General features: G+C 35.0%; 1 protein-coding gene across 2 annotated transcripts; it reads left to right on the plus strand.

Moving 5' to 3' along the window:
• The first annotated feature begins 3,542 nt into the window (after positions 1-3,542).
• Positions 3,543-7,697, plus strand: LOC117637380 (F-box protein SKP2A-like). Of its 2 annotated transcripts, none has more exons than XM_034372259.1 (5): positions 3,543-3,752; positions 4,460-4,809; positions 6,025-6,373; positions 6,470-6,611; positions 7,081-7,697. In XM_034372259.1, exons 1-5 carry the CDS (start codon positions 3,558-3,560, stop codon positions 7,452-7,454), a joined length of 1,410 nt encoding a protein of 469 aa, XP_034228150.1. In that variant the 5' UTR covers positions 3,543-3,557; the 3' UTR covers positions 7,455-7,697. The 2 variants fall into 2 exon arrangements, with proteins under 2 accessions (XP_034228150.1, XP_034228151.1); XM_034372260.1 differs by having other exon boundaries at positions 3,667-3,798.
• Positions 7,698-12,291: the final 4,594 nt, after the last annotated feature.

Consider the following 12,291-nt stretch of genomic DNA (forward strand, 5'->3'; position numbering starts at 1 on the left):
TAAATTTGATTTCTGACCTCCACTAGGCACCACCACTCATGCATTTTTGAAAGCTGAAGTGAAAGGAGATAAGAACGCTTCTGTCACTTTTGACCAGGATTTATTTGATTTCAATTTGTTACAAGTTGTGCGATGCCAATCATGATGCATAAATATAAAATCAATATCGGTTTGTCGCGTCTGCACCCATTTTGCAAATTGTAATTGTAAATCAATAAATATAATTGTTCTATTTGTTAGAAGATTGAATTTCCAGCTCTTTAAGCGATTAAGTTAAAGATAATATCGATAGAATAACTCTAAACAAATGATATGTCAAGATGAATGAGTTCTGCATGAGAATTCTTTTATGTGCTTAGAGACAATGGAGGGCCCCAAACCACAACTAGGTGGAGCAGGTTCCAAATCCTGATGATGGGGTTAATGGGGTACATGAACAATCAATCAAATATATGTGTGGTCAAAACAACATTGTTTAAAAAATTGTAATTGTAATTGTAAATCAAATACAATTTCCTTTTCAAATTGTGAACTAAATATAATTGTTCTATTTGAAAAAGTACACTTGTGATATTTGTTAGACGGTTCAGTTTCGAGTTTTTTAAGCAATTAGGTTGAAGACAGTATCGATGCAATATGAGGATACGATATGAACTTGTTTTATATGCAAATTGTGAACTTGGTAAGTAGGATGGCTAATGGTGGTTAGCTAAATTGGTTTAAGGTCTCTGTTTTTTTGCCAAAACATTAATATTGAGTAGCTCCCAAGTTACTGTAGTTGTCTTCTTATAACTGAAAATAGACAATGAGTGTGGTGTGGGTGATATTACAAAATATATATCGCATACTTTGCTTCCCTAATTTTCACGTTATCTGTCATGCAAAGCCAGAAAATAGTAAACTATTACTAGGATGCGACCTCCCAAGTTGGCCATTTGCTTTTGTTGCTTTTGTTGTTTGCCAACTGCAAAATGTAAATTAGAATTAAGGACGATGTTTTGCAGCAAAGTCGAAATATTAAGAGATTTCGCCTCGGTGGCATTATATAGCACGCATAATTAATACATGCAAATGAGAAATAACAAAGCAACGAAGTGGCAAGTGGCAATGTTGGATTGGAGCAGTCGTAAATTTTTTTAGGAAGAAATTAAAAACTGTGTTAGGCCGGTTAGTTAGGGTAGTATACACTAAATCTAGCCATGTTTTGGGTAGGCCGAAGATTTTCAGAAAATAAAAATAGGTAAATATGAAGCAACAAGACCAAGGAAAAGAAATAAGAAAAAAAAAATAGAGAGAGAGGGACACAAGTGGCAGAGAATCACGTGATTAGATATGAATGGTATTGAACTCTATAATTATTTTGAACTGTGTAAAATTATTTGCACATCCAATTTTTTTTACACCCTAGCCCAATTTCTTGAACACTAGCCTAGTTTTATAGCAATAGATGCTAATTGTTTTTACATGTATTCATTGTTTTTTTTTTTTCAATATGCAGTTGATTTTTTTTTCTTTCTTATTTGATGGATGCAATATCAATTTTGATGTTTATATTATTTAATCATCATATCAGTGCCATGCACATATTATAGTTTTTGGAAATTTCTTGTATCGGTGTACTCGTACATGTAACGTGCAAGTTTCGCCTATTTGACTTCCAAATTCTGAATCCACCACTAATAATATATAGATCTCATTATTATCGAGTTTGATCTCCCTGCGTATAGATTATAATAGCTATTGTTTATATAAAGAAAAAAAAATTAGAAACGTATTCGTTTATTTGTAATGGGAAAAAGTGCTTCTAATGCCTTGCTTTCCATTTGTATGCTTCGAAACAGAAAAGAAACAATTTTTTCATGTGTATGGCGTTCAATATAAGCCACCATTAGTGATTTAAGATGAAGATCATCTGGGCCCATAAAAGATTAACATGGCTTAAAAGCCTAATTTAAAGAAAAAAGGCAAACTCCATCAAGACACATAACATTCTTCACGTACTAAAAGAAATCATTTTTACTTTTGATAACTTATTTTTATATGTTCCACAAAATAAATATACTTTTGTATGTAGATGTAGTGAGGGATCACAGGGATAAACTTTCTTATACTTTATTATATAAACCCATTATTCTATATCGCTTTCATCACGTGACTATCTGATTTTAAGGATACATATATTTGATTTCATTATACTTTAATCCTCTTTTTCTTTTTTTGGGAACTTTAATCCCCTTTTATAAAGCTCATCGCTACTTTCACCTGTCCCTCTTTCTAGTCTTGAGACAAATTCATATTATTCAAATTCATCTACCTCGATTTTGACCTTATAAATCAATGTATATATAATTAATTATTAAAACTCGTGCATCTATGAAGGCATGAATACAATGAGATTGAATATTTGAATGAGGTGTAACAATTAAGCTATAAAGTATATTAATGTGTTTTAGGAATATTTTAATTTTTTATATAGTAAATTACAAATATTCTAAGTTTTATATCATTTATATTAATTGTTTCGTGATGACATGAATGGTCGAATTCTAATGAAATATGAAATATGATCCGGGTTCCGGCTTTGTACTTATATAACAAGATAATTGTATGTGTACTAAGTGAAATATTCTTTTATGAGATAGTTTGATATAGGAATTTTTGTAAAAATGTCACATGAACTTAAACATCAATTTTAATTTGTCACCTTAAAGAAAAATTTAAGTATTTTGAAAACTTAAGGTGACATTTTGCTTAAATTTTTCTTTAAGATGACAAATTGAAACTGATGTATAAGTTTAGGTGACATTTTTACAATTATCCCTTTGATATATTATCAGAATTATTTATATCAACATAAATTGATTAGGAAATATTTTTTTTGCATGTTAATACATGTGATATGGGAGTGAAAAAATCGAATTTAAAATCTCATATGTACAATATGAGTAAATACTCTTAATTACTTTAGCTACAAGTTTCCTGCGTCGTATATATTTTTAGTCCGTAAAAATATAAGTTGTGACATTTGGCGAGTAAATTTACATCCTTGTCCTAAACTTACCATTTTATCTTTGGATGTAGTGAGATGTAAAGGAATATTATTGGAAATAATGAGCAATGATAAAAAGGATAAATAGTAAAAGGGCCACTTGTGGTGAAAAGAAGGTACATCAAAGCATGTAGCATGAATCATTCATGGGTGGGATTGCTTTTGAGTGCGGTTTCGGTTATACGCAAATGGAACCTTCTAGTTCTTCTCCAGGTCTTGGAAAACTCCGTCCTTTCATTTTTCATATATTCTTTCTTTGTCACATTTCTTTTCTTTTTTTAAAGGCTTAAAGAAAAATTATATATGAAAATTTTCACTATATCATTTTTCGGTTTAAAATTTCTTTGTCACGAATCCTTTTTCCTTCATAAAGGCTTAAATGGGGTTTGAGTTTGACCCAAATGGGTCATCCACTCTCTCTGAAGAGTTCTGATCTGATCAAATAAATCAGGACCGCAGATTGTGGGTCCCACTTTTCTGGTCCCACCATCATATCAAATCAGTATTCATGGTGTATTGCCACGTGGCACCATACACGTCTTCAATTCTCTGCCCAGACGCTTCTCCTCTCTTCCTTTTATACTTATTAAAAGTTCTCTCTCTTTCTCTCTCTGTTTTTCTGTTTCTCTGCTTCACGAAATCATCAAACCGAGGCCAAAACAAAACAAGCCCACATACTCTTTTGATCAAGAACCTTATTCAGGTATATGATCAAGGCATGAACTTTCTCTGTTTTTCAAAGAATTTTTGTAAGTTGCTCTGTTTTGTTATAAGTACTTGTTCCTGATGAGTTCAATTTTTCAGTATCAGTTTTTCTTTTTTCTAAATTTAACAATTTGGTGTCATTTTGCGTAGCTATTATTTTGATTTCCTCTAAAAGTTGCACCTTTTGTGTTCTAAGTTCAAATATAATCTTTTGTGTTTCAAATTTATGTTCTTTGAAGTTGAGGTTCCATATTTCATTTCATCATCACTGTCAAGCTTGTTCCTTTCTTCTAATTTGATTTTGAGCTTGCTTGAACTGATACCAGTTCTGTCTTTCAATTTACTGAGATGGGTTTCTTTCAAAAATTAAAAAGAAAAATTGAAAGGGTCTCTTTGATTGTTGAAATTTCCTTTTTGCTTAGAAAAATTGAAAGCTGTAACTTTTACAAGCACAGGTGAAATATGCTGCATATTTCAATGTTATTATAAGCAACCTAATGGGTTTATTTATATTTACAAAGTAACAATGGCTTTTTAATTTGAACATGATTTACTCTGCTATATCTGTTACATGATTCTCTGCAAGTTTCTAAGGTGTTGACACATGGGTTTGTGTTGGTACTCTATTTTGTTGTCGTTTTTCCACACCTTTGTTTTCTCTGTATCGGAATTTGTACTGACTTATCCATGTTTCTCTCTCTTTAGCTGGTGACAGAAACGAGGAGCTTTTCTTTTATATTGTTTAAGGCGGTGGATTTTGGGCTGAGATTAGATTCTGAAATGGTAGGAAAAGAAAACTTCAAGACTGAAGACTTGAACTTGTGCTTTGAGAAACTCATGATGTTTGGTGCTGGTAGTGCTGGTGCTATTGCGCTTGGTGGTGGAAAAGTGAAAATGGAAGGAAGGGCTATTACTGATTGGAAGGATATTCCCATGGAGCTCCTGTTGCAAATCCTTGGACTTGTCGATGATCAGACGGTGATCATGGCTTCTGGAGTCTGTCGTGGCTGGAGAGATGCTGTTTGCTTGGGCCTTACCTGTCTCTCCCTCTCATGGTATATGCTTTGCCCTCTGTACATCCTTTTTTGTTGTTGTTGTGGCATCAAAACTAGTTGAAATATTTTGTTTGATGATACAAATAACGAAACAAATATGTTGACATAATGTGTGTGTAAATATTGCCCTGTCCTCTTTGATAAACCATTCTCTGTTCTTGTGTAATCCCTTTTGACAGTTTTGTTACTCTTTAGAACACGATATGATTCCTCCAATGGTTTTTATTAATTAAAATGCATCTCAAAAATTGTTTTCTGTAAGGGTATTTCAATTTGTAAGAGCGTATATAGGGTTATGTGAAAATGATGCTTTAAGTGTTCCAGATCAGACTAATTGTATTGCTTGCCCATGCTGTCTAGTTGTAAGATTACGTCTAGATTCACTTCCTGGAGTTGGTAAAATTTTATTTTGTTCCCTGCGTAAGGCTCTTTTTATCTCAGCTAATTATTTGAAGTTACTTGGAGTTACATTTTTTCTCCCAAGACAGTTATATCCTGATTTTAAGTTGGCCTCCTATGTTAGAATGGAGATATATTTATCTTCCTCAATTTTTGAAAGTCAATTCTCTCTCTTTTTTGTGACATAATGTCTGTAATTTTATGAGAGGAATTTCATCATGAATATCTTTTTGAAATAGATTTAATTGAAAGGAAAAGATGTTGATAAGGGTTGCTGCATTATGTTTATACAGTCAGTTTAAGCTGGATTTTGTTAGTATTGCGCATACAATCTCAATGTGAAATCATGGGGTATTTTGAGATCCACGTTGTTACCAACTGTGTGCGACTTACTTAGTTGTTGGTACTTCATGTTTCTGGTTATCATTAGTCTATTTATTTTCAGTTTATTTCTTCCCTCTCCCCTTACCCTTGCAACCCAACACAAAAGGAGAGAATGTAAGTACATTGATGATGCTCAACTAACAGAGTTGAAAGCTTGCTAAGGTGAATCAAAGACGGCTGAGAAAGGAGCTAAAGATTCTATGGAAATTTGGAATATCAAAAGCGTAAGACTATGCTTTTGGGTACAGGGAACTTCAAATTTTCCCAGATGCCAAATCCTTTCTCTGTTGTTTCCAGAAAGTAAATGAGTGACATGAAAAGATTCTAGAGATTGTCTATGACTTGATTTAAGCTTTGTGCATTGATTTAGAAAGAAAAAAAAGGTTCTGAATGCCAATTTAATCATTACTAGCTTGTCAATTGTCTTTTCAGGTGCACCAAGAACATGAACAACTTGGTCCTATCTCTTGCTCCTAAGTTTACAAGATTGCAGACTCTAATTCTACGTCAAGATAAACCCCAACTTGAGGATAATGCTGTTGAGAGCATTGCAAACTTCTGTCATGATCTGCAGGTCCTGGACCTCAGCAAAAGCTTCAAGCTCAGTGACCGCTCCCTGTATGCCTTAGCTCATGGGTGCCCTAATCTTACAAAACTCAACATTAGCGGGTGTACAGCCTTCAGTGACAGTGCTCTTGAGTATCTGGCTAGCTTTTGCCAAAAAATGAAAGTTCTGAATCTTTGTGGATGTGTCAGAACTGCATCAGACAGGGCATTGCAGGTAAAGATAAGATATCGAATTTTTTATTTTTATTTTTTTGTTTTTCCCCACGTCTTAACTAAGATAGTTCTATTAATACCGTAAAATCATGTGCAGGCTATTGGTCGTTATTGCAGTCAGTTGCAGTGTCTGAATCTTGGTTGGTGTGAGGATGTAAGTGATGTTGGAGTTATGAGCTTGGCATATGGATGCCCTGATCTCAGAACCGTTGATTTGTGTGGCTGTCTCCAAATAACAGGTATTTTGGTTACCGTACCTGTTCCTTGTTACAGTTGGTTTTGGCAGTCGTATTTCTCAAATCTCGTATTTGCACATGTATGTACTAATGGGTGCATTGCAAGGGAATCAATGCTGCTATTATCAAGTTGCTTAGTATTGGCTGTGCTGTTTCAGAGTTGGCAATCACTATCCATCATTAACCTTATAGTAGCGATTTAGCATTGTCTTCAGTAAAATGCCTAATGACTTAATGAAATTTTTTATTAGATGCTTAGGCTAACCTTTCAGGTCCTTTTCTTTTTATGCCTTCCATTTGCTACCAATTGACATAATTAACCCATATCCATCTTGATGAAAGAATGCGCCAAAAATAGCACTGAACTGAAAGAGAGCCCTTATAATTGGAGCATGAGGAACTGAACACAAAATGTAGTTTACCTGGTTTATGGATAGTGATCATCTCTGATGCCTTTATTCTTTCATTGCAGATGACAGTGTGATTGCTTTGGCAAACAAGTGCCCTCATCTGAGATCCCTTGGCCTTTATTACTGTCAGAACATTACAGACAGAGCAATGTATTCATTGGCCCAGAGTTTAGTGAGGAACAAGCCTGCAGCAGTGTGGGAATCTAGGAAACCCAAGAATGATGAGGAAGGGCTCAAGACTCTCAACATCAGCCAATGCACAGCACTCACCCCTTCTGCTGTTCAGGCGGTGTGCGACTCATTTCCCGCACTTCATACCTGCTCTGGAAGGCATTCCCTCATTATGAGCGGCTGTTTGAACTTGACTTCCGTGCATTGTGCCTGTGCTGTCCAAGCACACCGCACGGCTAGCGCCTTTCCTCATTCGGCTCATTGAGTAGAGGAAAGAGGATTAGGGTAACAAACAAAAGTGTGTGGAAGGGCCGAGAACCCAAAGCCGCAGTATATATGTTTGTGATGAGATGTAATCAGCAGCAAATGGGCAATGGCCTGGAACTACGGACATTAAGAAGTATCTTGACTCATGTTATCAGCTTTTGAATTATGACTTTTGCAGCATTTTGACTGCTGGAAAACAAACTTAATTTTGTTCATTTTAACAAGCATTTTGGCGTTCTCATACCCGAAGCCGATTCCGAAAATTTATTTATATTTAAATAAATAAATAAAATATTTATATTTAACTTTAAATTAACCTCTCTTTCCTAATTTTTTCAAATTAACCTCTGTTTCCTAATTCTTTCAAATCTTCTTTAGAATTTCATATTGATGTGATTTTGAATAGTTAAGTTGAATTTTATAGTTAAATTGGATGTGTTGAATAATAATTTAATATGAAACTTAAAGTTAAAATGTATGATAAATATTTTTGATGCAGAAAAAAAAAAATTGGGGCTTTGGGACGGATATGGGGGATAGTCCTCCAATGGGAATGGGAACGAGGATTCTCCGAAATCTATTAAACGGGGATAGGTTCGGGGACGGGAGAGGAGATGGAGAGCGGGACGGGGATGGTATTGTCATACACGGTCCCCACCTTGCCCGTTGCCATCCCTAAACCTAACCCTCTCACTTTAATTGGTTAATTGATTTTTTTGACTTTTTCCATTATTTACTATTAATTTGTTTGCAGCTTGGAAGTGATTTTGAAGCCTTGAATTCTCATTTTTCCGTTCTTCATGTGTTTAGACTTCAAGGCTTCAAGATTCTTTCCAAGCTGCAAACAAATTAATAGTAATTAATGGATAACTTCAAAAATGAAGTAATCCATTAGAAATGGCAAAATAGATGAAATTGGAAAACCAAAAGAAAGAAGATTGATTCCCCATTGTAGAATTGCCTTTTCAATTGGTGGACCATAAATCTCTATATCACCACTTGTCTACAGAAACAAAAAAGCAGTAATGGCAAATGGTATTGAGTGCAATTCTTTTTCACGCATATTCTACAAGACAAATCTTTCTAAGTAAAGAAACACAAACACTTAAAGAAACACAAACACTTTAAGCATACCTCGGGCACATAAACATTGCCATTTGTATTCAGTGCGATGCCTTCACTAAGCAAAGCCGATAGCATTGGAGACAAGTCTGAGTTATTGTCAGAGATATCAATTTTCCTCCCACCAACAAAAGCCTCAACCAGAGTCCTCTATACTCAACAAAATATCATAAAAGAATATCAGTCATTAGCAGTACTTGCCTAGACCACCAGCGTCTTGGCCCGATTTCTGCAAAATAAAAATAAATTTCCTAGAAGTCCCATAACACTTGTTTTGCTCGCATCCACCAGCGTTTTTCTTACAACCAAACAAATTGACTAAACGCAATTTGTTTTTAAACTAGGGCAACACTTTGGCTGGGTTGAAACCTCAAACTAGCTTTCATCCACTTGGTAACAACTTGCCAGCTTCATTGTCATAAATCAACAAGGAAATAGACAGCCTTTCTTCTATCATATTCTAACCTAGCTCCCTCCACCCAAAATGCATGAAGAACAAAAGGCAAAAAGTAAAGTTTTTTGTAAGTTATAAACCACCTGGTTCAAAGTTAAGGTTCCAGTCTTGTCACTGCATATAGTTGTGGCAGAGCCCATGGTTTCACATGCAGATAGCCTTCGTACCTACATTTATAATTCCATCGTACCCATTTAATTATATGCTTAACCACAAAGTACATGAACTACAAAATCTATGTGGGAATGAAAATGAACAAAATTACACATACCAAGGCCTTATATGCCATCATTTTTCTCATCAAGTAGGCAAGCCTGTGACATAGCCAAAGGGAAAAGAAATGAGGAATGTAGAAAGATGAATGCAAACAATAAATATATGTTTTACAATTAGAAAAAATCAAGTTCGTCAGTGTAGTAGATATTATTCTTTCTTTTATTGAGATCAGGTTACTTAGGTGAAAAGATAAAAAATAGTTCTGGCATGAAAAAACGAGCACACTTACGTCAAGGTAACAGCTAAGTGAAGCCCTTCAGAAACAGCAACCTAAAATATTTTCTTAGTAGTCAAAATCACACTTTCGTATTTACAGTAAATAACCAGGTAGACAGACACATATTGACTGCAAATAACCAAGTAGTTATTGACATTGTTAATGTATGCATTTTGAGTTTTTGTTTTGGCTTCTCTTGATAATTTTGTAATATGATTTTTATTGTTTTTATCAAGCTCAAGTTTAGATTAAGAATAGCTTCTCTAGGCGTTCTTAACTAACAACTATCCTATGGAGGTTCAAGCAAATTGACAAAGGTAAATTGTGCATTGCATCACATTGCATTAAATTGATTTCATAAAATGATGACTAGTCATCTGTTTCTCGTATGACTAGTCATCCTTGCTCTGTAGGATTTCCAGCTGGATAATCAACTTTTTTGTCCTATTCTCCTTTCTCTCTCTGCTGCCATGTGTCATTCTGATCTAGGGAATTTTTGGGTGTAAAGGCCACATAATTCCTCTTTTGGCTACTCGTCACTCTTGCGTGGAAGTTTTGGAAAGTTTTGCTTGCCATCTTTCTCTTCTTCTTCCTCAAGAGAGAACTATCTTATTTTCATCTATGAGTTTTTCCAAATTGATTTCTTTTTGAAAAACTGCATTTGAAATATGAATCTGCATCTAGCTACTTAAAACACTCTCTCATTTATATCTAGATTAGATTCAAGATTGATTTCTTCAAGAGTATGGTTTCTTGAAGAAATTGATCATTCTTCTTTGAATCCAAATTTTGGTTTCTGTCTGAGTTAGAGCTTGCAAGCTAGTGTCATGGGATGAATGAGCTAGAGAAGGAGCTGCCATTGCCATGAAGAACTGAGCTTCAAGCTTTGCTAAGTTGGAGAAGAAGATTGCACAAAGGAGGTATAGCTCATCTTCCTAAATAGATATAGGTTTTTCTTGAGCTTGCTTATGTTCCTTTGTAAGAATCTTTTTCTACTTAGTGAATTGCCTGGTCGGTTGATGAACCCCAGTTTTTCCCAATAGTGGGTTTCTGGGTGAACAATTTCTGATTTGCATCTCTGTAATTTTTCTAGGTTTGTGTTCTTGGTGGTTGACTAGTCATCGTATGATTTTTGGGTTTGTGTTCTTGGTGGTTGACTAGTCATTGTATGAATTGAGTTTGTGTCCTTGTAGTTGACTAGTCATCATGATATGTTGTTTGGTGTTTTCTTAATTATGATGATTTCACACACTTTCATCATAGTTGTTGCTAGCATAGGGGTTGTGGCATGCTCTATGTGTATTCTTGATTGTGGTTGTTCATAACTAGCAGTTGACTAGTCATAAGTGTATTTGGTCAAGGTCTAAAGTGTGTGAAGATTGTTGCGTTTTGTTTAAGTGTCGTAAAAGTTACCCCTCATCACCTAAGTACCAATTTCAGACATACTGCTGTTGAAACAATTTTAGTGGCTCCATGTATGGCATCTCCAAAGTTAGTCTCTCCGGCCTCAATCTGAGCAGTTCCTTTTGTATTTTTTGTATGGCCAGTTAAGTATCTATACAAATTATATATTGTAAATCAACTATCATGTCATAGAGAATGGGTCACTAGTGAATATCAGAATTTACCTGAGCAATAGAAAACCCATGACATGAACGACTACTTTGAGTCCAACAATAGAAATGATATTAGCCACCCCATTTAAGCGCACCTATTCATAGTCATATATGGTTCAGCACAACATGCCATGCATGAAAGGAGAATTTTTTTTCAATGTAACAGTTCGTTAAAGCTGACCTGCAAAGGGGTTTCTTCACCAGTGTCTTCTGAAATACGAGCCATGAGCAATCCCCGATCGGTATTAACCCCAACACTGGTTACTTGAAGAAACAGTAATAACAAAACAATGAAAGTTCTATTTCCACATCACACGTTCAGCAAATAAAAACGAGCCTTCCAAAAACGAAGAATCAGCAGGTAGACAAGGAATTTCAGATAAGCTCTTGATTGACTCTAGAAAAACTAAGTACCGGACATTGAAGATGAAAGATAAGAAATAATCTATCTATATATATATATATATATATATATATATATATAACCCGCACATCAAAACAGCCTTTAATAGCCTGGACATGACTGTTGAAAATTGGCTCAAATGTAGAAGAATTTTGGAGTTGCCCATGTGTGTCAATGTTAGTTGCCCATGTGAGTCAATGTTGGCTTGCTATCTTTGTCAAAATGGGTGGATTGTTTGGTAGTCATCCATGGTTGGTAGCCAACATATGAATAGTTTGAGTTTGCATTCACACTCTTGCATCTTTGGCTATAAATTGGAAGAAGATGGTTTCATTTGAAGCATCCAAACCAAGGATCTAACCAAGTGTTGAGTAGAAGAGAAAAATAGCAAGAAAGGCATTTTGCCAAAGAGAGAAACAAATTCTCTCTAGTTGTTCTTTGCTTTGTATCATTGTTTTCTCTTCCTTTGTGAGTGTGTGAGGTTGGGTGTATTTGGGTCTTTGGGAAATTGAGTGGTAAACACTATTGTATATCTCATTGATTATAGTGGAATACTCCGTCGTCTCCAAACTGGATGTAGGCAATTGCCGAACAAGTATAAATCTTGGTGTTGTTCTTGTTGATTATTTTGTTCAATTTTTCTCCTGCCTGTTGTTATTTATTTTTCACTCGCAGTTGGTTGACGCTTCCACACAACAAGTGGTATCAGAGCTCCAGTTTCTCGACTGGGGTTTCGTGGGAGTGAAA

This window comes from Prunus dulcis, chromosome 8, assembly GCF_902201215.1.
Source record: "Prunus dulcis chromosome 8, ALMONDv2, whole genome shotgun sequence".
In the NCBI taxonomy this organism is placed as follows: Eukaryota; Viridiplantae; Streptophyta; class Magnoliopsida; order Rosales; family Rosaceae; genus Prunus; species Prunus dulcis.

Bases quoted from the DNA above. Each gene is read 5' to 3' on its own strand.
- LOC117637380 (XM_034372259.1), top strand. From the start codon at position 3,558: ATGGTGTATTGCCACGTGGCACCATACACGTCTTCAATTCTCTGCCCA. The intron at 4,810-6,024 runs GTATATGCTTTG...TTGTCTTTTCAG, and splicing joins ACCTGTCTCTCCCTCTCATG to GTGCACCAAGAACATGAACA. The intron at 6,374-6,469 runs GTAAAGATAAGA...AATCATGTGCAG, and splicing joins CATCAGACAGGGCATTGCAG to GCTATTGGTCGTTATTGCAG.